This window comes from Numida meleagris, chromosome 6 (assembly GCF_002078875.1).
Source record: "Numida meleagris isolate 19003 breed g44 Domestic line chromosome 6, NumMel1.0, whole genome shotgun sequence".
Taxonomy (NCBI): domain Eukaryota; kingdom Metazoa; phylum Chordata; class Aves; order Galliformes; family Numididae; genus Numida; species Numida meleagris.
This window is the reverse complement of record NC_034414.1, coordinates 47,501,684-47,529,008: the sequence shown is the minus strand read 5'-3', so window position 1 is coordinate 47,529,008 and position 27,325 is coordinate 47,501,684. Positions and strand designations below refer to the sequence as shown.

At 39.4% G+C, this 27,325-nt stretch overlaps 1 protein-coding gene across 10 annotated transcripts in view; it reads left to right on the top strand.

Moving 5' to 3' along the window:
* The window catches only part of SYNE3 (spectrin repeat containing nuclear envelope family member 3), an 81,575-nt gene that overhangs the window by 35,374 nt on the left and 18,876 nt on the right, over positions 1-27,325 (top strand). For 6 of the 10 annotated variants that reach the window (XM_021401623.1, XM_021401622.1, XM_021401624.1 and 3 more), the window contains exons 8-18: positions 1,668-1,815; positions 2,577-2,759; positions 3,016-3,159; positions 4,122-4,256; positions 5,228-5,389; positions 6,085-6,248; positions 6,554-6,674; positions 6,853-7,008; positions 7,582-7,731; positions 8,978-9,016; positions 19,644-21,469. In XM_021401623.1, the coding sequence (XP_021257298.1) occupies positions 1,668-1,815; positions 2,577-2,759; positions 3,016-3,159; positions 4,122-4,256; positions 5,228-5,389; positions 6,085-6,248; positions 6,554-6,674; positions 6,853-7,008; positions 7,582-7,731; positions 8,978-9,016; positions 19,644-19,841 (1,600 nt within the window). In that variant the 3' untranslated portion in view covers positions 19,842-21,469. Of the gene's footprint in view, positions 1-1,667; positions 1,816-2,576; positions 2,760-3,015; positions 3,160-4,121; positions 4,257-5,227; positions 5,390-6,084; positions 6,249-6,553; positions 6,675-6,852; positions 7,009-7,581; positions 7,732-8,977; positions 9,017-19,643; positions 21,470-27,325 lie in introns of those variants that run through there. The other 4 variants (XR_002440218.1, XM_021401620.1, XM_021401621.1 and 1 more) reach the window with 1 other exon arrangement.

Genomic DNA, 27,325 nt, shown 5'->3' with positions numbered 1-27,325 from the left:
CATGGTTTTAAGAAAATTAGATTGTTGGCAGCTAATTTGATTTTCTTAGCCTTGTATAATAATAATTTATGTACTTTTTTTACTTTTCGTGACAGCAACTAGAAAATCAGGGCAGGAGCTGTAGTAGTAAATGGTTCAGAATTATGCCCCTTCCTTATTGAGTCTGCTGTGATGACTCATCAGCCTTAGCAATTACTTGGCAGAGCTTATTCCCCTCTCCTGACTGCATGCATGCATGATTCCTGTTTTCAACTTGCCTTAGTTTGGAAACTCTGAGAGTTTAGCCTCTCCCTAGACTTCAGTGTTTCCGTTTCCAGGCTGTCTGGAATCAGGAAGTAAAGGAGCTGGCAGCAAATTTTGCAAATTAGAAGAAAGGATCATTTTTTAGAGGAAGAAGAAAGGTCAGTTCTTTTTATTATATCCAAGCTTACTTTGCTGCACAGTACACTGCCTAGCTGGGAGGGTTATGGATCATTATGGAAAAGGATTTCAGGTTAAAAACTAGCAAGTAGATGGTGTTGCAAGAGAAGCAGAGAAAGCAGGAGAACTTGCCTCTGAGTAGAAAATGGCAGCTGCTCTTTCGCCAGCTTCTTCCCAGAGTTTCTTCACAAAGTCTGGCAGTGTCACACTGAGCCTGGCAGGGGCAGCAGAGCAAATGGCAAAGGACATGTGCTGTCAGTAGTTTATATTTGTGGAGCTGCAAACTTGTCTTTGTTTTGCTCTGTAATGTCTCAGTGACTCAGGTAAGATTATTCTTGCTGTTTTTATAGAAAGACAGAATTAATCATGCTTACCTTGGAAGCCTGTAGCGTTGCTCTTTCCTGCTTATCCTGTGAATTTTCAGGAGGCTCTTCCCAAATGAATACACAATTTGGGCTGCACTCTGCCATATCAAATAGGATTCAGCAAACTGGGAAGTCAGGAAAACTTAGAAAGACAGGAGACAGCTGCTTGGGGTGTGTCCCTACTAGGCCCTGTTACTCAGCTGCATTTTGGATAAGTCTTTAGAAGAGACGCCTGGATAGTTAATGATCTATTTTTATGTAGATATACAGTCACATAGTTATGTGCATAAATATATAAAAATGAATGTTTTTCAGAATCATATATATAAATGTATATAAATACAAGAAATTCTGCAAATGTAATTTGGTAAAATTTTAAAAATCTAGATCCGAAGAGAAAAAAAAGTATATATTTATTCCTTTTTTTTATAGGTAACTCATTGTGATCAAATATATATTTTTTGTATGTAAAATGCTACAGACAATCGTGGTTAAATTCTGGATACTCCTTGCTTGTTCTTCCCAACACTCAATGAGACTGCTCTGATAATGCTATTTGTGAATCATGCTGGTGATAGCAGCAAAGAAAAACGACATAGAGAGGAAATGGCTGCCTGCTAAAAACAGAGTAGTTCCTGATACATAGTTGCACGAGAGAAAAATGTGTCTTAGGACATGTAAATTAAGTTTTGTCAGACATCTCTGACTGACAGAACAGCTGTAACTATGCAAGACCAGGCTCAGACAGTAAAAAAGACTGAGGCTTTTGTATTGGATATGGTTTACACACGAGTATTGTGTTAATTCACAGCCTGATGAATAGGATATTTGGAGTTGGATTTCCTTGTAATTCTTTTCTCAGCTGGCACTTTATCCTTGCAGTGTTAAAGGGAAGACATCTAAAATGATCACTGATACGGAAGCTCAACTGAGCAGACTTTTCCAAAATCCCCTGCAAAATTTTGAACAATGGAAGCTAACTGTCCAGATGTTCTTGGAAACTCCAGAGCCAGCGTTGGATCAGATTGAGGTAGCAAGCCTGTTACTAAACTCAGAAACTGATACTTGGTTCGCGTTTGCCCAAGCTGCGCCAGCAACTGACTGCGTACAGCTGCCAAAAGCAACAGCTGGAAGGGCCTTTCCAATATGATATGAAACTCCATTGCATGGAGTTCAACTCTAGCTGTAGCTGCAGGTCTTATTTTGTGCCTTTCCTTTGGTTAACTGGAGTTGTCAACTGAATAGACTGAAGACCTATATGTCTTTAACAATGGTGATAATGCTGTTTAGCATTAGCTCAAATTTCCCTCAGTGGGAACTCTGCGGATTCTGTTAATAAAACCATAGAAATATAGTTGTGGGATTAAAATACATGATTTCTGCATGTGTCCAGGAAGGCATTTGTTATTTGGTCACCCCTGTAATCTCCAGAATAAATGTGTCTGTGAACAGGGATGGAGTTTGTCCTTGGGATGAGCATTCAAGCTGTCCTTTCTGTTGGTTGTTTAGGCCTCTGCACAGACAACTCTTTCCATAGTACAGCTTTCCTCTATTTCTGTTCACAAAATGGATGCAGCCCTGATGCTTCTAACATTGTCAGGAAGACTTTTCCTTTAACTGGGCACTGTCCAGGTACCTTTTGTTACCCCTTGTCAGCCCAGCATGCTGTTCTTACCTGAGTTTGTCATACTGCTTTGATTGTGTGACTTGTGTGAGAATAATATGGTTATGTGATGATGGTAATTATTATTTGGTTATGATTTCACTGGAAGAATATTTTTTTTTCTTTAGGCTGCTCTAGCTGAAAGCTCACAGTTCAAAGAAAAGTTGATGACATTACAGCTGAAGAAAGATTTGCTAAACAATATCCTTGGTGAGGAAAAAGCAAAATCTTTCCTGGAAGAAGTAGCTGAAGCTTCAAATGAGAGAGAAATTCTACACAAAAGTCTGCTGCAAAGCAAAAGCAAACTCCAGGTGAGCTTCAAAGCCTGTATGCAGTCTTAACCTGTAACAAAGATGATGGTTAATCTTTTGCTAAGCCAGTTTCAGAGAATCAAATTTAGCACTAATCAGTGGTGCTCAATCTGTTTTCTTGGACCGATCAAATGTTCATATAAATTTATGGCCTGTTGCATGATGTGGCTTAGTATTTCTTCTGAGTACCGAATGACCTAAATATAAGGCCAAGGGAGTGTTTGTTTAATGTTTTTTTTCTTCTTTCCCCATCTAGAATTTGATATTACAGCATAAGGACTTTGATGCTGCTTTTGCACGTTTGCAGAAGAAATTATTTGCCATCAAAGCCAAATTAGATCTGGAGAATGAACCGCAGCCTAACCTCTTGGGTAAAAAGACACAACTCCAGAGACTCCAGGTATATTACATTAATGTTTGACCATGATATCCTCAGTTAATTGTGCTCTTGATTGTATTTTGTTAACATTAGAAATTCAGTACTTTGCCGCCTCAGTTGGCTGTGTGTTAGATAATTTAATTTGGGCCAGTTTATAGAACAAAATAAAAGAAGTTGAAGTAGTTCAGCTGAAGACCTGGCAAACTGGGGCTCAGGAAGAAACAAGCAGTTGGAAGATGTTGGTGCCACAAATTCTTGAGCTAGTTTTATTGCCCAAGAAAATGTATCCTGCTCCCACTGGTAGTGAAACAGTACAAGATAAGCTAAATCAATTTAACTCCCATCAAAAGCAGAGAATTCCCATTGTCCCACCTCTTTCCACATCCATTCTTCTGTATACATTCTCACTGCTTTGAAACTAGCCATATTCAGTCCAAGAGCTAATTCATCTGGCCAATATAGAAGGGGGAAAAAATCATCAGAAAAAGATTACGATAATTTTCCATCTGATTAGAAATTTGCATTGCTTCAGCAAAGGGTTCAACATGCATTAGAGCCTGCTTAAGGCATGCAGTGGATCTAGATAGCTGGGAAAAAGGGAGAGAAGGGCAAAATGGGAAGAGAGAGGGTATGTGACTCTTCCTTTTGGCCATGGTAAGTTAGGATGATTCTGATCCGCTGTGCCATTTCAGCCTTGGTGCAAGGATGTCAGTACATGTGTGGTTGTAATAAGTCTCCTCTAGCAGCTTCTCAGCAGCTTGTTTTCTTTGTTATCAACTAGTGACATGTAAAAACATCCCACCATTTCTTTCAGAGCCATTCACTTCTAGACATCGAGCAATTAATTTTCTTAATGACAGTGATTACTTTTTTTTTTTAATGCCCTCACACTCTTAACTGACAATGCCTTTAGCAAAAGTTTTGTAAAGTGCCGTGCCACGTCTAGCACGCTACCCATGTGCATTCTGTTTTTTCCACTGCAGATGATCCAAGATGACTTGGCAGAGCTTGCAATTCAAATGGAAGAGGTAGACAAGCTTGTTCAGTCAAATACAACACATAGGCATGAAATGAACCAACTTACATCTGACATTCAGGCCCTGAAGAGATCACTGGAGGTAACATAAGAGTTCTTAGTTGCCTGAGAAGTTACCAGTTACCACTACTGAAAAATAAAGTAAAATAATTATTTGAGTATATGAAATTGTATGCTATGAATGACAGATATTTTCATTTCAGGTGAAGAAGCTGCTGAATTCTTATGACTTTGGTAACTCTTTCAGGATTCTCTGGTTATCTGTAGTGTTATATCTCTTTGAGACATGTGACCCTCCACACAGATCTATTTTTTAGCTGTATGAATTATTTATTGAGTGGACCTGATATTTCTGAGAAAAAGACCCCATCGTTACATTATCACAGGGTACCTTAGACTTGTTCACAGATTCCTGGACAGTGTGATAGTACCAAACCAACTGTTTGTTCTTGTGTAGCTTTGTGACCTAAAAGTTAATGAGAGAAAAGTGTTGCAATTTTATAAGTATTAGTTTTGACCTGAGACTTTCTGTAGCTTGTAAACGTAGCTATAAAATGACCTTCCAAAACAGTCTCAGAGGAAGAGCTTATAAAATGACATTAGTTATGCAGGTCACCATGAAATTACATATAATAAAGTGTTATCCTAATAGACACTGTGGAATTCTAGTTTCAATCTCAATAACCTCAGTCATCATTGATCTGGAACTTTGCAAAAAAAAAAGCATCACAGTGACTTCTGATTCAGAGAGTATGAGATGTCTTTAATATTTACTGGGGTGTGAAAAAATCATATCCTTTTTCTGTTTCAGCTGAAACAGAAGGTAACTATCCTCGTGCTTAATGCCCCCCCATGTGGTTGAATTCAGGCATGCAAGAGTCTGTAGATATCTTCTATGCCACTGGTGCTAAACGATAAAGCTTTTTATGTCTCATTAGTAGCTGTATTTTTATTTTTTTCCCATGAGATTCTGTGTCAGTAGTCACAGTGTTAGATTCAGTAATGAAAGTGCTTCTTATCTGTGTTTGGTTGCTGACATTTTATCATTTGTAGATGATGATACAGCAGACTGAAGAGCATGTTCAGAAACACTGGGCATTTAATGACAAATTGTCTGACCTCCAGCAGTGGATCACTGCAACCACTGAGAAGATTGGCTCCTACCAGGGTGCTGATATGAAGCAGAGCAATGAGAGCAGGGTGGCAGACCTTGAGGTGAGAAAAACATCTTAATGCAATATGTTAATTATTCACTTTGTAGCATTTAGACCTTAAGAGAAGGGGTTTTATAGCAAAGGGCTCCACACTGAGGAGAATGGTGAGGGTTTGTTTCTTCTGAGACAGCTTTTGTTTGCTGCTGCCTTTCTGCTTTGCCCCATGCTGTGGTGTATGGAACTAGGTAAACTACAACAGTGAGAAAAGGGTAAAGGACTGTTGAAATGGTACAGTGTTATAAAAGGGCAAGTTTTAAAATGATATACCTATCTTTGCTTGTATGTATGCATCAATACATTGAACATTACCCTGTTGGCTAACCTTATGCTGTATTTGAAGTAAGCTCTTCCACAGCTTCTGGCTTTTTCCTATGCAGCAGTATTTTGCAGGCTAGATTCACTCTGGTAGGTTATTTCAGCTGGCAGTTTTGCTTTCATATGGGAAACCAAGATATCTCTCAGGAATGCCACAGAAGGGATGCACCAACAGCTTAAGCCCTTTAAGTTTTGCCATCAGCTCTTTGATGTATGTTGGCTATTTGCAAGAATCCACAGCATATTTTTTTTCCCGCTAGGTATTTTCTAGCTAGTGCCAACAGAAGCAGCATAGCCTGGACTGAACATGGCCTTCAGTCTGACATAGCCTCTGCTTTACCCAGGATACCTAGAAGTAACTGTAAGGACTGTACGTTTCAGAGATGGCTAGCTGAGTTTCCAGATAAGGAGATCCAGCTGCACCTTGTGGAAGCTCATGGCCAGCTGGTCATGGAGAATTCTTCCCCAGAGGAGACTGCCCATGTTCAGGCAGAGCTGGATCAGCTGAAGGAGTCTTGGAGATCACTGAAAGAGATGGCAACTGGGTAAGTGTTCATGTATGTCTTTTTTCGATGCTCACTCTAACCAGTAATGGAAAACAAAACACTTCAATGAAAATATTAGAAATATTAGAATTAGACATCTAATGCTCCTTAGAAACACTCCTGACCTGTTGTTTTTTTGTTTGTTTGTTTTTGTTCATTAAAAAGATATTGGCACTAATAATAATAGTAATAAGTTGCAATGGTGCTATTTCACTAGAGGTGTCCCCCACAGTCTTGATCAAGATGCGGGCATCTCACCATTAGGTGTCTCACTGTACTGATGTCTCTGATTTTGTGTTTTACAGTCTTCTCAAAAGGTGGCAGTTAAACAGACCGGTGGCTGATAAGAAGAAGAAAATAGCACTTGTGGATAGTAGACATATGTCTGGACCCGTCTTCCATTGTTTAGATCTCAACCATAAGCAGGTGAGAGAGGAACTTTGCATCTGCCTTTATCATCAGCTTCACAAGAACAATTTTATTGGCTTCATTTGATATTATGAGTTATATGCTTGAAGGTAAAGATCTTTCAGTCAGGCCTTCAGAAGAAACATCTAACTTAACAGTAACAGCTTTTACTTGTTGCTGTTGTCCTGTAATCTAGGAGAAGACAGCAAAAGGGCAAAGGAAAAGCAGCCGCGTTAAGCTCCTGCATGACTTTGAAGAGTGGTTACAAGGAGAAAACACCAAACTCTCCAAAATTCTTGCTATGAATTTGTCTTCCACAGAGGAAATCAAGACATGCCACAAAGAACTGGAGGTTAGTTTTCCAGAGGTGAAGATAGAGACAAAGATTGCAATAAGTGTGCATTATTTCAGAATTAAAAAACAAAAACAAACAAAATAACTCTTATAATCTCTGTGTTAGGAGACTCCAGAGCTAGAGAGAGCTAAAGGGAACTAGTAAGTTCAGGAAATTAGGACAAGTATTTCACTCCTACCAAGAAAGATCTGCCAGAGCCAGAGTGGTAGAAGTGAAAGGAGCAGCATGGCCTGTATGTGCTGGACTGGACAATTCCAGCATACTATATCAAATGTGTTTGTTAAAAGAAGCTGATTAAAGTCTGTGCTTGCTATTTGGAATCACTGTTTTGGTTTCATTTAAATGCCATAACAGTGGATGCTGTAAGAAATGAAGCGAACAAAAATATCCAAAGCTACAGGGATTCTACAAATGAGTGGACCATTTCAGGCCAAAAGAGCAACTAAACAAATGTGCTGTTCCTGAATAGCCAATAGTTTTATTTAATACAACTGTTCATTTAAATGGTAGCTTTTAAAAAATGGGACCCTCCTGAATTCTGAGTTGCTAGTGACCTTGCTTTGGCTGCAGGAGCTGCAGGCTCGTGTGCCTGTTGGTCAGCGTCGCTTTGAGGACCTTCTTCATTTTCATCCTGTCATTGGAAATTCTGAAGATCTGGAAGACCTGCGTTACCGTTGGATGCTTTACAAATCTAAATTGAAAGAATCCATGAGTTCGCCGGTAGGTGACAGCACTGAATTTGCAGTTGCTGATCTCTGCCATTGCTTTTAGGATGCTGCAAATTGCTAATCTCAATTCAGCAATACATATGTATGTGCTTAATTGAAACCTCCCTTAGTAAATAAAATTAAAGACGGAGCAAATGTAACTATATATTTATGAATATAAGCACAAACCTTCTTGTATTAAAATAAAAGTTATGCACTATGTTTTTCCCTTCATAAACAGTGCTCAGAGTATTTCTCAAAGTGGAATGTTCAATGGAACAGAGCAATAATTAGCTATTGTCAAAAATGCAGGCTAATATTTTGGAGCTGCATCTTGTTCTTGGCACATTTCTAGCTTTTTGCCTTGTTCTGTACAGTGTCCTCCCTTGAACTATTTTTTTGAATGGTTCCTGTAGTAAGAATATATCATTATTTGTGTCTCCTGCTGTGAGATAGTGATCAGAATGGCCACTGACTAAACTGTCTCAGAAAGTAATAGTGCACAGAAGGACTAGACCTTTGTACGTCCCCTTTGAAACTGTCTAAGGATGTGGAATGGAATAAATACGGGTATTTTTAAAATACAACTGCAGAGCATTTTAATGTGTGAACCAAATGAGTAAGGAATTTACCTAATGATATATTAAGGATGGCAGAATTCATCTCCATAGATTAGATATTCCATGTCATGCTAAATATATTTCTGTGTTCTTAGCATAGACCTATGTAATTATTAATTAAAACTTTTCTAGCTTAATTACTTACATTATCTGTTCAAGATACCTTAACCGTAGGAATAGACTTTCCAGTTATGCATTTGCCACTTTCTATATAGAATTAAGGAATTGGAAATTGAACACCTAAAGTTTGAGGCCCTCGAAAATTTTCTGCTTTAGGAATCCTTCAAAACCAAAACTTACTTAAAAAACAAAGCTTACTTAAAACACAAGTCCACTGATTGTAATAAGTAATGTTTTGATTAAGAAAAGCTTGTGTAAGCATAAATATAGTCAATAGGTGTCAGTAAAATCAAGGCTATTGCTGCAATTCTTCACCTGATTCAAATAGCTGAGAGCCTGAAAACATTTTAACTTTTTGTCTAATGTGTGTTAAAAAGCTCGTTAAAAATATATCACCTGCTAGTTCACTCTATCCAGATGACCGTGAATTTAAAGAAACATCCCCTGTGAGGTGAATACTCATTTGTAGGTTCCACTGGGATCTTAAATTCATGCTTTTTTCACCTTTTTTTTTAACAGATTGCTAGATCTTCAGAACAACCAGGCATATTCAGAAAGGTATGAAATTTTCCTGTTATTAAGCTAAAGAATATTTTATCAGATATTTCACAGATAATTATTTTGAATTAGACTTTTTCAAGATTCTTGAGATTGTTCTATTATTAAAAGCCTCTCTTTTCTCCTTTATTTTTTTTAAAGTTTTTGCTCTTGAGCTGTACTTGCTATATCCCTAGAAGATAAATACCCATATGCTGTGCTATGTGAACTCAATTCATTTTTCTAAGGAGACTATGGATGGGCTGAAATCTTGCTCAAAACAATTTAGGGACCAAGTGCCTAAAATAACCTTGAAAATATGCCTTCTGATTCCTTTAGAAACTTCTGGAAAATTGCTTTGGATCATTCAGCCCATTATCTTACTAATGCAGAAAAACAAAGAGATTTACCTAATGTTATTAGATTAAACCCTTGCTATAAGAAGCAGAATTTCTCATGTGTAGGAGTTTCTTTAGGAAGCGATGACATAAGAAACAGAAACAGTAGCCCAGATGATAAGGACAAGCTTAAAGAAAACAAAATACTGCCAGCTTCTCCTTTAATCCAAGAAGCTTTAATGATGCCCTTTTCGTAAAGACAGCGAGTGTTGCAGTTGGGCTGAACAACGCTGAACATCCTCTTCTTCCTGTCAGAACTTGCTTTGCCTACAAACTGTTAGCTTCTACTTTGCACTGTTATTTCTCTTTCCTCCTGTTTTCGCAAGGAATAAAGTAAGGCTCTATTTGCCCAACAGAATGTAAATTGGATAAATAACATTTTGCATGAACATAATCACTCTTAAGCTAAACCAAGCCCTTGATTTCTTCAGTTGCAAAAAATACCTCTTTAGAATGAGACCAATATTTAAAGGGTGCAATGCAGTGCACTTCTAATATGGTCAGAAGTTAAGACTTCCTCAGCCAGATGAGATATTCCTCTGGTGTTCAAATGGAGTGGCATCTCCCATATTTTTCCCCAGTGAAATACTCACCTATCCATGGTAGTTTTCACACATCTCCTGCATAATTTTGGCCAGATTTGGCTCAAAGAGTTTCCATTCTTGCCTGTCTGACTCAGCATAAATTGTTCAATACTGATGAGATGATAAGGTCAGCAGAATTTATCAGGTTGGAAAAACAATCTGACATTTTAATACTTGGAGTAGTGGCAGCCAAACATAGCAGCGCTGCTTTCTGCTAGAGGAGGCCTAAAGGGATAGTCCAGAAGACTGACTGAGGAATTCAGTTGGCTAGAGCTTTTTGTGTGGGGTGGGAACAAAAAATTAAAAAGAAAATAAATACAAAATAAAAGCTTAAGGCATCAGCTTGAAACATCTTCACTGAGCAATTAGGTATCAATTTTTAATTCTTCCATCTTTCATGACTCAGGGTATGTGGCATTTATTCCTCAACTTCTCCAAATGAGACCGAAGTCTTCTGTTAATCTTCAAGGGTACTGCAATAATGTAATGGCAGGCAGCAGATGTTTGTCAATTAGACCTACAGCAAGAGCACAAAAAAGCATTCTCTGAGTTCTTAATAGCTACTGAACACAAAGAGAACAGTTTGGCGCAGGAGGAACTGAAATACTTCGTATGAAGAAAGGAAATGGTTTCCATTGCACCAACAAGTTATTTGTAGTTTCCTCCCAGCCAGTATAAATGTCATAACCTACACCTTGCTCACTTAAGTGAGATTCTGCCTAGTTCAGAGTATTCAGTCTCTATTTATACCATGTCTATAGTCAGAATTCAAGTAACGCAAGTGAGGTGTATTTTTTCATTCATGCTGAGGCTTTTCTCAGGATATGAGTATAAGTTGGTTGTGCACCACTTGAAACAGAAAACAGTGTTGATCCCTTGTGGGTGCACTGCTGTTCAGGCTGAGAGGAAAAGCAAACCAACTACAGAATTAGAAGCTGTGAAGTTTATTTTAAATTCAGATTCAGCACTTAATGTGTGGTTAGAAATGAAAGAAAGATTAGACAAAATATTTTCGTATGTTTTGATTATCATTTCAAAACCATGGTGAAAAAACACTCAGAGTGGCTGATCTTGGGAGTTCATTCCTGCAGAAAGTACACATGGTTGGGGCAGCATCTCTGTACTTGCTACCTCCAGTGGTCTGCATGCAGTGGGAGGTTTGTGGATCCCTGCTTGGGGATCAGGTTACCTGTAACTTCTCAGCTCCCCCTTGTTTTTGGGTCACACAGAATCTGCAGAGGTGGCAGATTTTTAGGCATTTTGGTCTGATCTCTGCTTCTGCAACATGAGATCCCTAGTGGCTCTGCTTTCTCTCATGTTTGAGTCATAAATATATTGCAGCCACAGCAGATCAACCTGGAAAATGGGAGGACGCAGCTGCAGCCAGTCTCAGTCCATCGCTTTCTGTTTTTATTCTATTTCTAGCCTGCATTTCCCAATGTTGGCCAGAACAGAGCCCACTCCACATTTATTAATATGCTTTATTCTAATCATTCATCCTTCACTGAGGACATGCCTCTAGCCGCCGGTGCCGTTGGGAACATTATGGGGCTAATGATTCTGAAGTGAGCAGCTTCTTGTTGATTAACAAAAAACAGTTGCAGGAAATTGCCCTGGCTACAGTGAATTTTTAGCAGGTGCCAGTGACGGGGCAATGTTGATGGATATTTCTGCAGGGCACCTAACGTATTTAGGGAAGCGCTTGAGCAAAAGCTCAATAATAAATATGATAAAAGTTACATTTGAAGACTGGCTAACTGTAAATACTCCATGAACACTCTTAGCATAAATAGGAAGTCAGAAGCTCATTATTTACAGTCTAAGTAGCACTGTTTGATTTATTTTCTCAAGTGCTCGGAGTAATTACACTTCCTTGCTACACAAATGATTCTGGCTTTACTGTTTGTACAAACAAAATAATTAGCATTCATTACATCAGTGGTCAGCTAATTGCTTCTTTTGAGATTCTGCTAAGAATAATCTCCTATAACGCAGGGACAGAAGGAGCGTGTAATTTAATCTTATTTAGAAACATAATTGATCTGGAGTCAATCACATTAATGCAGCCATTCAGGAAGCTCTGTAAAGCAGGATTTGCCACAGCATGCCAGGAATAAAGCAGTTCTGCTTTGTCCAAGCACAGAGGTGACAAGAATTCTTCAAGTCATATAGCTGTATTACAGAATGCACAGCACAACATACCTGTGTTAGTGGTGCATTTATGCTGAAATGTGTAGTCCGTTTATTCTCCTGAAATCCTACTGGTGTATCACACACAGATGCTAGAACAGAGGGACTCCTTATTTATCTCTTACCTGATTCTGCTACTTCTGTGTTTTGCTGATGCTCTCCCTCTAAAGCAATGCTATTGCAAGATGGAGAAGATATCTTGCTTCCCAGGACATGCTGTCCTTACCTTCTGTTAATGTCTCAGGTATACTGACTGAAGGCATCCATTACTAGCTGCTGGTGGCTCTTCTGGGAGAAGTAGTATAGCATTGCTTTTAAACGCAAAATATGTTTGAATACGTTATATTTCTTATGAGTGTATTTAAAACTAGTGGCACGTGTGTTCTTATTTGTTCATACAACCCTTCACAATTTGTTTGATACAAATCATTAAAGTACTCAACTAATTCTGTCAAACCAATGCTCACCATTTTCTAACATCTTTATATGTCAAAATTAAAATTCTGACTATATATATGTATTACATAGACAGACATTTCATTGCCAATAAATGTATCTTATAGGTTAGTAATCACTGAGAATCAGTGTTATTTAGCGAAATGGGAGTAATTTGCCATAAAAATTTTAAATTGAGTACCTGAAGTGTCTAGCTAGCTGACTTTAAAAATAGTTCCCTTAGCTGAGATTTTTAACAGCAAGCTAAAAGCCCTTATTTAAATATCCTTTAAATAACATTGTTCTAAAGTAGATTTTTATCAGGGATTGAAATCAAAGTAAAGAACTGCTATCCTTTGATACTGACTGGATTTCCAGAGTTCAGATTTGAATATTACTGATTTTAAAACTTCTTACTCTGTTCTGAAACCTTTGCAAATACTTCACTTGTGATGTTTAAGGGGTAACGTGTTACTCACTGTGTTGCTTTTGTGTATGAAGAAATCTTCAAAATTAATACAAAAAAACCTTCAAAATTACCCTGCTGGCAGTTTGTCCTCCCATATTCTTGTAACACTGAACTAAGAATGTTTTACTGACCCATCCTACCTTCTCTCTTACCAGTGTTCCACAGTGCTCTTTTATCCCACATCAAGCACTTTAGGGATAAAGAGAAATCAGTTTCCACTTCAGCTCGTGTGCTGAAGGTGGGAAAAAATTGGACTTCTTGTGCTTTCCTGGAAAATTCCAGAAGTGAGTGCTGCTTTAATGGATCAGTCTGTAGCCCTTGTCCTGTGGCACGCTTATCCTAAAAGCATGTCATGTTGTTTATGCATGCAGAAGCTAACCTTTATAAATCCGTTTGTGTCACAGTAGCATATGGCACAGTACTTAGTTTTAAGCGACTTTGCAGTAGAAAATCTGAAATATCCGCCATATGTGGCTGCTGTAACCTCAGATACAAACTGCTGGCTTTTCCATGTTTTCCATTTCTTTTAAATCAGCCCTTCATCAAAGATTCTAGTTCATCATCCAGCTGTGTTGAGGTACTCCACAATCTCCCTAAGGGAGAAAACAAAGCTTGCAATTTGCCTGTACACTTACTTATTTACGTACATACATTTGTCCTTTTTAAAATTTAAAAGAATGTTAAGGTTGCAAAGTCAAGCAATCTGAAGATAGAAAATGTCAGAGCTAAAATTGCTTGTGAGACCTCAGTTAACCTCCTTTCAGCACGTAGATTCTTGTAGCCCTCTTTTAGATGAAGAAGGATAAGCACAGGACTCAGAGGGGTCCCAGCCATCTTCACTCATTCCTCACTGCAGGTTGCCTAACCTGTGCAGTGCTTGCATTTAGGAAAGTATGGTTCTGAACACAGTGGCTCATTGTCCTTTTGAAGAGGCCAGATAACCTCTGATCAACAGTATCCAACTCTTAGTTTCTGCTGTGGTGAATGGGGATGAGCCACAGGTTTGTCCCAGAGCATGCTGGTTGCTCCACTCTGTGGGGTCAGTGGCATCCAGCTCCCCCAGTTAGGATATCAGCAAGTAAAAAATTCCTTCACTCTTGAAAATACCAACTATGATTTGCAATATGTTGTGCATCTCAGAGAGGGATGCTCGTGGCTCTTATCTGAGAGCTGTTGAGGAGTTCCAAAAGGTCTCATATAGACGTAAAAGTCCAACTTGCTTTGTTTTGAGAGAGCAGCCTCTGCTCCTCCAGGAGCTGGTCTCATCCAGCTGTCAGTGACAGCCTCTGTAAGCAGCAGCTGAATTAATTTCTAGTGGTATTTCAAGTGGCAGAAACCCTTGGCCTCTCAAATGCAAAATATTATTGATAAAGACAACTGCTTGACCAAAAAAAGGCGATGGTACATGATAATGGCATACTTCTATTTAGAAGAGCGGTAAACTGCTGTTAGTGCCTTCTTGGCAGCTCTGTTTATTCTCAGAGGAAAAATGAAGTAGTAGAGTTCACACCCATGTAGGTGACGCCTTCCAAGGACCATTCTTCCTATTAAAATGTTTTTCTCTCGCTGTAGTCCAAGCCCATTATGTTATGATTTGCCTACTGGGGAGATACAGGCCTGGATTCATCCTGTCTAAGCATTTAACTCAGGAGTTTTCATGAATCATGAATGGTGCAGAGAGTACAGGTAAGGATAGACTTTCCACAAGAAAGAACTAGGGGCTAGGTTCAAGGCTAACACAAGGGGTTTTCTTCTTCATGCCACCATTAGCTGACCTGTGGAACTCCATGCTAAAGGATATTGAGGGCTATAAAGGTTTGCATAGATTCAAGGGGAAACTGGATAAGTACAAAGAAGAAAGATTTACTGAGTGTTATCTAGATGGACAAGTTGCGTCAGGCTGAGGACATGCTCAGAGCCGAAAGCAGCTGGAGGCTGAAAATATTAAGGAGTGGTTCCCCTTACACTTGGAGAGAGCAGGAGTTTTCAGACAGCAGTGGATAGTCTGTCAGTAAAATGCTCTAAGATAAGAGGAATTAATACAGATGTGATCTTTTTTCTCTACTGAATCATTGATTGAGAGGTACAGGTATGACTTCTGTGAGACAAGTTGGTGACATACAAAAACATCAAAAACCCATTAATGAGAATGATGTAAGGTGCTATATTTCTCTGCTTCCTCATATAGTTAGATTAACTGTTTTTCACATGTCCAGAAATGTGGTCAACAGCAAACTAGGGGGTACACTGATTTTTAGCAAAGCACTTTGATAGCATATACAGGAATATTAGGTAGCAAGTTCTAAAGTGCTTTTCTGCTGTTCCCCATCCAAGTGATTTTCACAGTGTATTGGGTAAGGAGTTATTAACTGCAAACAGATTTAAGTAACCAAGAACTCCTAGGTCTAAACCAACACTTGTCATTCAAACTCCCCAACATGAATCAAGTACAAATATGAATGTTCACAGCCAATACAGTTCATTTGGTAACAAGCGCGCATTTAGCATTACACAAAACACAGCTGTCTACCTCTTGACAATCCATGCTTCTCCTGATACTCTGAGGGATAAAGGGTAGGGAACAGGCATTTATCCTTGATGGTGAACTTTAAATGTATATTTTCATTTTAAATATCAACCTATTCCTTTTCCGTGTGTGTTTCAAAAATGTCTCTGACACTTTGGCTCAATACCCAAGTATTCCAACTGTTATTCTAAGATGGTGGAAATTAAAGTTCTGTTGACTTCAGTGGAGCATTGCCAGTTTTCATCAGAGGAGGATCTGGTTTCAGAATATTTTGTGAAGCCTGGATCTGACACACACTGCAGACACCGTGGGTGCTGGGTAGTAGCTGTACTGGTGCCAGTAGCTGCAGTGATTGGAAAAAGGGAATTCCACTGTGTAGTGAGGTTTGTGGTTCCCACCTTTGATCTCACATGGAAATGGAATGTTCAAACTGTCTTTTGCAAGGGTGGAACAGTGTCAGACTGTCCTTTTCTAGCCCAGAATGATGTGCTAAATTGTTGGGAGTGTGGTCCTGACTCCCAGTACACTTGTACAGCCTTGATCACTCCTCGCTGAGCACAGCAGAGGTTTTAACCTTGGCCTCAAGAATTCCCTGTTGGTCTGTATTCACAGGTCACAGCAGCCTGAAAGTATCTTTCTTGCAGTACAGAAAAATACCTTGATGCAGCCTTAGTAAAACTTCAATGCTTCTCTGTTCATGCTTGTGAGAGGGCCCGAAACTTCTATGCTTTTTCCAGCTGTATAATCTCACCTATTAAGAGTTACACTCTCTCTGAAAACTTTCTACCCTTAAACTATTGCACCTCTAGCAGTGCTAACACATGCACACACAAAATCCTATCACCAATTGTTCCAGCTGGCTCAAAACAACAAAATTAATGTAGGATTTGTGTGAACAAGACTACCAGAACTTGGACATGTAAGTAATGAATTCATTTGTAAGGGTATCGGTTGAACTCCATGAATAACTAGTTCTCTATTCAGACTTTATTTAGTTGTCTCTCTGCATAATCCTGCTGCAGACACTGTAGTTAATGGTAAATCTCCCGTGGATTTCAGCGTGTGCGGGTTGGGGCCCTCATATAATAAGGACTTATCATTGCAAATTTGCTGAAAGCACCAAACTCTCACAGCTCTTGTGTGCCTCATCTTCCATCCTGCAGAGATATCATAATACTGTGGTTGTGATAGGAGAGTGATTTCCATGGCAACAAATGGAATCAAAAATATAAGATTCTGACCTTGCTATGTGGTCGAACAAAACAGAGAAGCTGGGCAGCAAAGACAAAAGTTCATCAAACACAAATGCCTAGAACCCCAGCAAGGCAGCGGGAGAGAAGCAGCAGATAAAAACAAAATATTTATCCTTCTCTGAAATTCTACCCCCAAGCAGAATTTCCTCCACAGATTTTTCTAATGCTAGGATCTGCTGTGGTTAACCTGAGCTTCTTACCCTACAGAAAGCTCCAAGGAGAGCAAAGGATAGCTTGTTGATAAGGCCATTTCTTATTAATTCTTTCTGAAAGGCTCTCTATTTCTTAGAGTTGCATTAACAGTCTTTGCTTTAGAGTCAGTGACCTGCTCTGAATGAAATGCTGAATCAGTATTGATCTGGAGTAGGAACAATGTGCATGACATTGGCAGTGCGGTCATCGTAAGAAACAAAAGACAAACCTGAGTGACCGAAGGACACTTGCTTCCTGGGTTGTGACAGGAGCAGGGATGAGGCACAACTAGAAAAGCCCACTATTTCCTACCAACTCATAAACAGGAAGATGGGTGTTGCAGCTGATTTAGGTAGCTTTCAAATTCAACAGTGAAGGATGTACAGCTGTAAAACATGTTTTAGGTTTGGCTACAAAGTCTGGCAGTTCTTGTCACAGCTGAGTGTCAGAGAAAGATGGGCTTCTAATTCCCATCTGGAGTTTGTAAGGAGCATCTTGTGACTCCCAGCCTTAATGAATTGTTGAGCATGTCAGGATCGCATGTCTGGATCCTTGCCTTTAGTAACATCAGCATTAAACCCTATTATGTCTTAGCAGTAGAAGAAGAAACGTGGTTTGAATTGTCCCAGTGCAGAGGTAACTCCAATATGATCTTCCACCACCAGAACAACACTCATTTATAAATAAAAACAAACCTATCCATATCTTATGGAACCTGACAAAGGCCTTTTTCCTTATAGATGGAACACTATAATAAATGTATGTCATATTGCTGCATATCATGGATGTAATGGAGAATTAAAAACAAGTAATGGTCAGTGAAAATGGAAGGTGTCAGTGACAATCAACAGTAGGCACAGATTACTCCTCTGATGCAGGCAGGTGGTGAAGCTTTGATTTGGTGGGTAAATGCTAGCTGTAACCAGGAAAGTTCCCCAAGGGTGCTTAAAGTCAGAGTCCCGCTTGCACCCTGACACACACTCATAGCCTACTGACAGTGCCAGTGTCCAGGGACCTGAGCGTTCGTTCCAGCTGAGACACTGCAAGCTGAAATGACAGAGCAAGCAGCTGTTGCTCTGCTGCCTCTACATCTGCCCAATATAATAATTAAATCTCATCAACCCTTTGAAATAATGAAAGCAAACCCGCTACAGCAGGAGGAGGATTTCACAGCACAACTGTCACATCTTTAACTGCAGCTATGTATTTGCCTTCATAATTAATTCTGTAAACATTTATATAGAGGTACAGGAGACTGGGAAATTTAGAAAGCAGTAGAAGAGACCCTTAAAAATTAGCATAGTGTAGCTACTTCCCTCTACCATCATTCTGGTGCTTATCTTCTCTGCTGATATTTCCCATGGACTGTTCATGATGGTGCTTTAGTGGGACAAAGGCACTCCCTGTTAAACCATACATCCTGCCAGAAGCCCTCATTTTGTTGTAGTACTGACATCCCCTGTGGCTTGAACACACCCCAAGCTCATCTGAATTAACTTCCTTTTGTGGAAAACATGGATCTCTCTTCAGTGCATATTCTGATTGGATATTCATGATGTAGGTTGATACCTACTGCTGTAGCAGCATTAAGCATTAATTCTATGTTCTGACTATAAATCCATGTTTGATGAAATTAAAAATGCATTATTGAGCCCTATTTTTCTGGAGATCCTTACGGATTGCTAATATTTGGCTTTTTTTTTTTTTTAATGGAGCATGCACAGTTCAGCTCGTTGGCAGGAGATATGCAGGAATGCTGTCATTGAAAATCTCTCTTCTTAATTAATGTTTCCTGAATTTTGTAGCTCCAAAAATGTTCTGTCCTGGTTGTGCTCATTCAGATTGAATTCATGAGGTTAACTGAACTGCTCTAAGTTTGCACCAGCATAAGGAGAAGTAACGTGTCTTTTGTGCGCTTCTTCTGTGGCTACTCAGCAATAAACATGACCTTAATGTCTTTCCCAGGGTCAGTGTATTCAGGGTATTGTTATCTCTCATTCTTTCGCATCTGATGAAAGTGTAAGAGGAACTGAGGCAGATTGCAGTGCAGGGCCCTTTTTCTTGCTACCAGCCTCTTATACCCCAAAGTCAGGATCCAAGGAGCACATGGCAGCTGGAAAGAAGGTAACGAGCTGCACATGCTGCAAATGAGGCTCCATCTGCTGTCAGAGAGCAGAAGTCTGGGTCCCCTCTTCTAGGCACCAGCACTCTTATTTTACTGATGCTGACCTGCTGTGCCTTATGTGGACTGTGAGCAGACTAATGGGCAGCTTTGATGTAAGCATTTGTAACCTCCGCTTTCTGATTTGGAAGAGGACTTGGAGGCAATCATTTTCTTCTCTTAGAAAGTTAGCAGTGTTTTCCTGCTAGAACAAAATTTTCAGCAGTAAATTCTTTAAAATAATGACAGTCACTAAAAGAAATGGTTTAAGCACCAATGTCGGTCAGCTGCAGCTAAGCACCCAGGCTGGATACTAAGATCTGTTTTGCTGTGGGCAGCATGGGTTGTTCTGCCCCTCTACCTTACAGTTTGATGTACTTGACATGTACCTCCTCAGTTCTTTATTTTTCTGAGTTGCTCTTTGATTTGTGTATTTCAGAAGCGCTCTGGAGGCATGTGCTCTTTCTTGCATCGAGTATGCTGGGCATCACTACCATTGCAGCTGCTCCTCTTGTTCCTCCTGCTCCTGGCCTTCCTCCTGCCCCTGGCAGAGAAGACGCACAGCTGCACGCTGGCCAACAACTTTGCTCGGTCCTTCAACCTGATGCTGAGATACGAGGGCCCACCTCCAACCTAACTACTTGGCACAGCAAGAGGTGACTCATAGAAGTACAGACTCATTTTTTTTTAACATTTGCAAGTATTGTAGATTTTAGAGCTTCTAACAAGGCTATTTTATCAACTGGATATATGACAAAAATGCATCATAAAAGTAGTCCACATTGTTCAAGCATATAAGCAAAATATTTTTACAGTATTTTGTTATTATATTTATAATGTGTATATAGAGTTTGTGTATGAGTGTATATATATATATAAATATATATATATAAATGCACATCTGTGGTCATACTACCATCCTCCATCCACTCATCCACTGTCTGGGGGCAATCCTGCAGTGTTTCTCTTTCTACCGTCTTTCAGCAAGGACCACTGAATGATGAGTTTGCTGTTGTTATTTTGGGTGTTTTTTAAAATCAGCTTTTTGTTATTTACAAATAAGTCAGCATGCGTGCAAAGACGTGGGCACGCACCAGAATGCAAATAGGAGAGTGAGCAGAGTTGAACCATTTACAGAGGTTGACGTTCAGCCGAGAAAAAATGAGACAATTCTATTTAAAATCTTGATCTGTTTTTTCAGTATCTGGATGCAGGTATTGCAGAAGGTAATGGAAATTTTTCCGCTGACTTCAATAGAAGTGGGGGTGGGCCTTCTCTTGTTCTCACTTTTTACCAGATTTCTTTTCTAATTACTGTGTTCTCCAACCCACCCGAATCAGAAGAGGTAGAATACAGTAGGAGGAAAGCTGGAAAAAAAAAGGACTTTTTATGATACATTTCTGTAGAGAACCTTTAAAATAAGGTTATAATTTTCTGAACAAATTCTTGAGCACTGAACATGACCTTATATCAGTGATTTTGTCTCCAAATAGCAGTGGAGGGCTTTTTTTATTTTTTTTATTTTTATTTTTACCTTATAAAGAGGCATTCGTGAATGGATCGTAAAGTCTGAACAGTGTGATAGATATTGCCTCAATGTCAGCAAAGCAAAAGTCAGAAGTACTTTAATAATACCATCCTGGAAACAAGATTCATTCCTAGGGTGTTTTTACACAATGGTTTGTTAAACTGGTGTAAACTGAAATTATCAAAATGTAAATTTCTCTACATTCTAAACTCTTTTGAGATGATGACAATTTGCCATTTATTTTCCTGGCTTTATGCCTGACTTATAAAATTTTTAAATGTATATTTTAACATTGCATTTTAATGTAAAAAGCAAACCTCAGCTTTACTGTGTTGAAACCGTTCTTGGTGGTGTTTTACCTCATTGATTCCTTGATTCCTGAGAGAAAAGGAAATTCTAAATTTCTTTTTATCATTTCTGAGCTTCAGTAGTAACCATGTGGAAAATGAGTAGAACAAAAAGAGAAAAATTTAACAGAAGAAACAGTTATTTTTCCCACCATGGCTTTGTTGTAGGAGAAGCTTGTCTTGTCGGTACCAGCAGGTGGTATTTGGTGTTTTCCAAATAAGTTTCCAAATAATATTAAATCTTGTACAGGTAAATTGTTTAGTAGCTGAGGGGCTAAAGAAGGAAGTCATTTTTCTTTAACAAAACCATGAAAGTTTTTGCTAAATTAAAAAAAAAAAAAAAAAGAAACATGATTAGAACAGGAAGGCATAGCAGCAAGCAGCTCATAGGCATGGGTGAAGGAGAAAAAGCAGATGCAAAGAGTAGATAAAGACAGAGAAGGAGGAATCCACAGATTTATAAAGCCTATGAAAATCTCTTGAAAAACAGAAAGGACAAGAATACAGGCTCTAAACAGATAAAGTTTCTGAATGTTTTTGATTCCCTCTCCCTGCTAAAGTACTGAAACTATCACATGTTAAACACCTTTTCTTCAGTAAGGGTTACCAATAGGGCCTTTTCTTAGTGTTCTGGGGAGACTCTTCTGCCATCAGCACTCTTTTGCTGCCTTCCCCATGCTTCCAACTGCACTTCTTTTTCTAGAGTTGTGTAAAAATGTCAAATTTCTGCAAAAAGTGAAAATGAGGATATGAAAAAGAGAAAAGATGGCAGGAAAGATATTGAGGTAGAGTGCAAGGGGAAAGCAAGAAGTTTCTGAACTGGTGCAAGTTAAAACCCGAGTGTCAGGAGGCAGCAGGAGAGATGCAGAGAGGGGACTGAGAGCAGGGAGGTGAGGAGCAGTGCTGTGTGCTGAGTGGTAATTAAAGGCATTCCCATCTAAGCAGAGAGTGAAGGAAAGGCAGAGACTGTCATTTCTTCTATGGAGGAGTCAGATGGAGAAGAGCTATGTCATCAGAGAGTGGAGTGAATTAATTCCTCCTTTGCCACCATTCTTTCTGGAGGCGGAGGACATGCCTCCTTCTCTCCCCTCATTAGCTGTTCAAGAGTTGTGCACATTCCTGCAATGCTTCTCTAAAATCGCTGCCAGGCCCAGGGGAAGAACCCTGTAGCTCCGCAGCGAGGAGCTAATCATCATCCACATCTCCATTTCAAATTAAACGCTCTGACAAAAGAGAAGTGTGGGGGAAGAGTGGCAGTAACAGAACCTGCTCTGTGTGGTTGCTTGTGTGCGTGCACTATTCTCGGCATAGCCACATTGCCTTCCCTTTTTTCTTTTTTTTTTTTTTTTTGACTCTGAGCCTTTCCATGTGATGAAAGTGATGAAAAAGAAATTAAAAATAATGAGGAAAAGTATAGCTACTGAGAAAATGAGCAGGGAGGCAGACAAGTTTTTTACTGTGAAAGCATAAACTTTCACATTAGATTTCTTTTTATCCAGCCTTTCTTATCTGGATGACTTGTAGGCTGTCAGGAGTATGCCACTGTGTAAAATAAATAAATAAATAAATAAAAATAAAAAAAAATGTTAAAGAAAGGACCATAACAGAACAACTGCATCGTAACCTTGATGTTTCAGTCTTGTGGCAGTTTAAAAAAAAAACGACAAAAAAAACTAAGTGAGAAGTGCACTGTTGCTGCTGGTTTTGCATTCAATTTATTTTGTAAATCCTCTGTCTATAATCTTGGAATTTTTGCTTTAAATCTTGGTAAATCTATTCTCATTAACTTGAGTAATCTAAATATGTCACGTAAGCGATGTATCTTTCTATGTCTTTGCAATGGAAGCTATTCAAAGCACAGGACTTTGATTTTCACAGCACTTAGAATGAATTCACTTCTTTATAATGCCATTGGACTCACCTTCCAATGTGGGTGAGATGAAAATTAGGCCCTTTGTTTCTCTAAGCAGGAATTTTAGGTATCACAACTTGAGATGTAAATCCAAGTTTGTCTCCTTTTTTATTCCCTTTTTTTTTCTTCTGAAAAGTTATAGGTACTGATAGCTGGAAATGTGCATAAATATTAATCATGTCAGTAGTAGGAACAATGAAAACAAAAAGCACTTCAACTTCCAGGAAACTGAGCAAAGCTCAGATTCCCCAAAGCACAAACTAACTCATACTATTTCCAAATCCATCCTTAAAGTCTTGAGTGCTGTTCTTCATGTCTGAATCTTTACTCACGGGTTATTTGGGGATTATACCCTCACTTTTGAGCCTGTAAAACCCTCAGCTCATGGATCTCTGACATCTGTACGTAACTGAGATGCTTTGTAACTCAGCTTCAGATTGGGACCACTGTCTTATAACATCCCTTACCAAAATCTGGGATGTGCAAAACAGATAAACATCCACACCTGAATGCTTGCACTACCTTAACACAGATCAAGGCAGTGAGAGAGTGCCGAAGCCCTATAAGATAGATAATGTTCAAACTTGCAAATTGTTTGTGCATCTGGCTCAGGCCGCATGGCCTACGCTGCGTGTAGATACCCAGCCTGTTCACAGAGCAGATTTCTCATGTTTCTGTCCAAGCTCTCTTGCCTGCCCTATTGGATCTGGTTGTTGATTGACCACATTAATGACTCTTCAGTGTTGAAGGCAAAATCCTACACTCTGGTGCCAGTGCATTAAAGTAAGACTTCTGCACAGCCCCAAGGGCATAGTTCAAACCCAGCCTTTGGAGTGAAAGCAAGCCTACTTTATAAATTGTAATTGATTTTGTAGCCAGATGCTTTCAACCGAATTTTCCATGACTGCAATACTGTGAGGTAGAAAATTGCTATTGTGCCACGTGGCTATTAATAGCCCTTTCTCTAATTCCTACTAGCAATTTAGATTGTATTAATTATTATTTATATATGCACTCTCCAGAAATCTTTTTATGAAAAACATGTTCAGTTCTATACATTCATTAAGGAAATCATATCCCCCTGTTAGCACAGAATCTCCAGAGTGATAGTCATTTATACCAAAATACCAGCTTATTTGCCCTGACTGAGACACTAACATAATAGAAACAGCTGAAAATCGCTGGATAATTTGCAGAGCTTTAGAATGACTTTCTATTTCTCCGTTATTGTTTTTGCTGGGATAATCAGGGACCTCAAAAATAACACGTCTCCAAGAAAAATGCCATCACAAGATAGGCACATGGTAGTCTCTAATATGTCAGTGTTATATTCTGTTTTGCTGCTTCACAGCCTCAGGAGTTTGTTCAGCCAGATCACTTCTTCAGTATCAAATAGAAAATGTTTTACTTTGATGTGTGTGCATACACATCTCATTAACACTAAGGAGGTTTGAAGATTTCACGTACAGGAATTCCTTTAGCTTATGTTGACAAGAAAGTGCGTTGTCTTCTTTCCTCAAGAAAATAATAAAACTCTTTTATAGCAAAGATTCCCAGAGCAAACAGAGCTTTTTGGAATAAGTGAAGGTTACAGATAAAATAATTTATTGCCCACCTGGGTTTACAGAAGAAATAGCTTTGCCTTTCAAGAAATACCACCATAAGAAGCCCAACAAACATATTTGCTAGGTGTCATAGTTGTCTCTCTGGTCAAAGGTTATGTACTCAGCTGGCTGTAAGAGATGCTTTTGGAGACTTTACTGTCTATCGCATGGTATCATTTGCTTATCTGCAGCTGAAAACACATTTGACCAATGGACTATATCATCTTCTTCCAGAGTCGCTGGGGGCTGTCAGGGATATTCTTAGTAGTTCTCAGATCACTGACCTGCTCTGAGCCAGTACAAATCTATTGCATTTATCCAGCTGTCACTGGTTGGCAGCTCTCAGAAGCCAATTTATTAAAATGCTAAAGATAACATTGTTGGTACAGACATCATGATTCACTCAGAAACCAATTGTATTATTTTTGCCATATTTAAACATAATTATAAATGGGCTAAACTGGGTTAAAATCAGATTAGTCATAGGTGTTGGGTAACTGTGTAGAATGTTTTAGTCACTTTTGACTGGCACAAGTATGTTTAAGAATTACTGGTTCATTTTGCACTTGCTCAAAGGTAAAACAAAGCAGAGATGCTTGAATATAGCATTTTCAAAAAAAATATTAATAATCTCTTAACTATCCAAGTTAAAATATAAATGTGCCTATCAGAGAGTTATCAGTAGATATGGAAAGTAAAGGAATAAATGCTAGAAATATACCAAATCAAGCAGTAGCCTGAATGACACCTCTGTTACCTAACCTACATCAGCAATTGCCAGATGTTAGTATGTTAGTATGATGCTAGTAGCATCAGTGAGCTATCCACCGTATTAGACTGTGTGAGAGACAAAACTGCATTACTGAAGGTACAATATCTCAGTAGCAGGAGACATCAAAAAGCAGCCTGGTATCTTGATGCCAGAGGTGAACATGTAGGACTGACAGAACAAGAGCAACCCATGACTCATGGCACAGGAACAAGGTTTGGCCATCTTGCCCTGCCTGACAAGATTTTGACATTTTGCCATTGACATCTTCCAGTTTCACCTTGGTGACTATTGAAAGAGGTTCCCTTCAGGTGTTTCAGTCTAACTGAGATTTGAGCTTTGAGGATTTTTCTCTCACTAAATGCAGAATAAACCACTAATTCAAACACCTCAGTGACAGATTAATTGTAGGTGGTAGGCGCTGATGCTCTAGGAAAAGACACAGGAAATGCTATTGTAGATAGAAAGATAATCATAGAGTTCTCTGTTCAATCCTTAGGAATTAGAGGTTCGTTATAGAATTGAAGTAGGAATTCATTTCCAAGTAAGTGCTAGACGTGGCCTTTAGTCTTCTGGATTTGGGAAGTGAGCTTATTTGGTGCCTTATTAAATGCTAGTAGCTTTCTGGCTCCTAAGCCATCATAGCATTGAGTTACACACCCTCTCTACAAGCTGTATGAAAAAGGTATTCCAATGAACTGGTTTTGCATTGGTGGGAATTGTTTGACTTTCCTCTTCTGGCCCCTGCATGTTGAATCCAAGGAAACAGGAAGACCAGTGTTACCCTCTCCAGACCATTTGTCCTCTTTCTTTTACCACATCTTCTCTGCTTTGTTTCCTTATGGCAGTGAACCCAGTCTTCTCTGCCTCTTATGTTAAAACTCAGCCATGCACTTGACCATTCCTGTCACCATTCTCTTACACAGCACAGCACAGATTCAGCCTACCCTTTGAATTTGTATTGTGTCCCCTTCTCGACAGAGCCCCACAAATCCCTGCTAATCCCTTTCCTTGCCTGCACCCAGTCCTGCCTCCTGTGTTCTCTCCCAGCCAAACATACCAGCCCAAGTCTGATCCCAGGTGGCCAGCCGTGTCTTTCCCCCATTGCAGTTCTTGTAGATGCTCTCCCTTTTCCCATTGCCACCTGTATCAGAACAGTCTTTGGAGCCATCCAAGGGGTTCCGGTCCCTGCCACCACCTCTCCTCAGCCTCCTGGCCAGGTATTGCCCCCGTCTACCTTCTGTGTTGGCTCAGGAACTGCCCTCAGTATTCACATCTGCAGTTTGGAGTCCAAAGAAGTGCTAACAAACCATTATTGGTGATGAAAGCCCTGCCCTTAGCATTGTTCATAGCCTGCCCAGATGCTTTTTCTCTTCTCTCTAAGAAAGTTTTGATGGCTAATCCAATTATTTGTCACGAAAAATTGCCCATTAATTGGCAAGGAGGGATGGAGTTTCAGTTTCAGCTCTTATTACCCTCGGTTGCTGCTGCCTGTGTAAACGCTACCATGTGCTGCTGGGCTGGACTGTGTCCTCAGTGCAGTGTGCCCTTGAGCTGCCTGGAATGTCTGAATGTCCTGTTACATATCACCATAAGCCAGGATCTCTTTTTCTTCTTTTTTTTTCATTGGAAAAAAAGAAAAAGAAAGTTGCCAATTTTATCAAGGTGATTTCATTAAGGTTCCTAGCAAACTATTTATTCTAGCTCAATTTTATTTGGTCAAAAGCTATATGTTAAAAAAGAGGGGAGTTTGGGGTAGCTGAAAGCCAAAGGAAGGCTGCAGCCTGCTGGCTGACACCCGCACTGTGCATGAGGCCTTTAGCCAGGGCCTGGAGCTGTTATTGCTCCTGAGTGTCCCTGCTTTCAAAACCAAATTGTTGTTTTTGTCAAGTATAATAAGAATTGAACACCACAAGCCCGGTTTCACTACAGATATGAATACTTCTGTATGGTACTTTCCA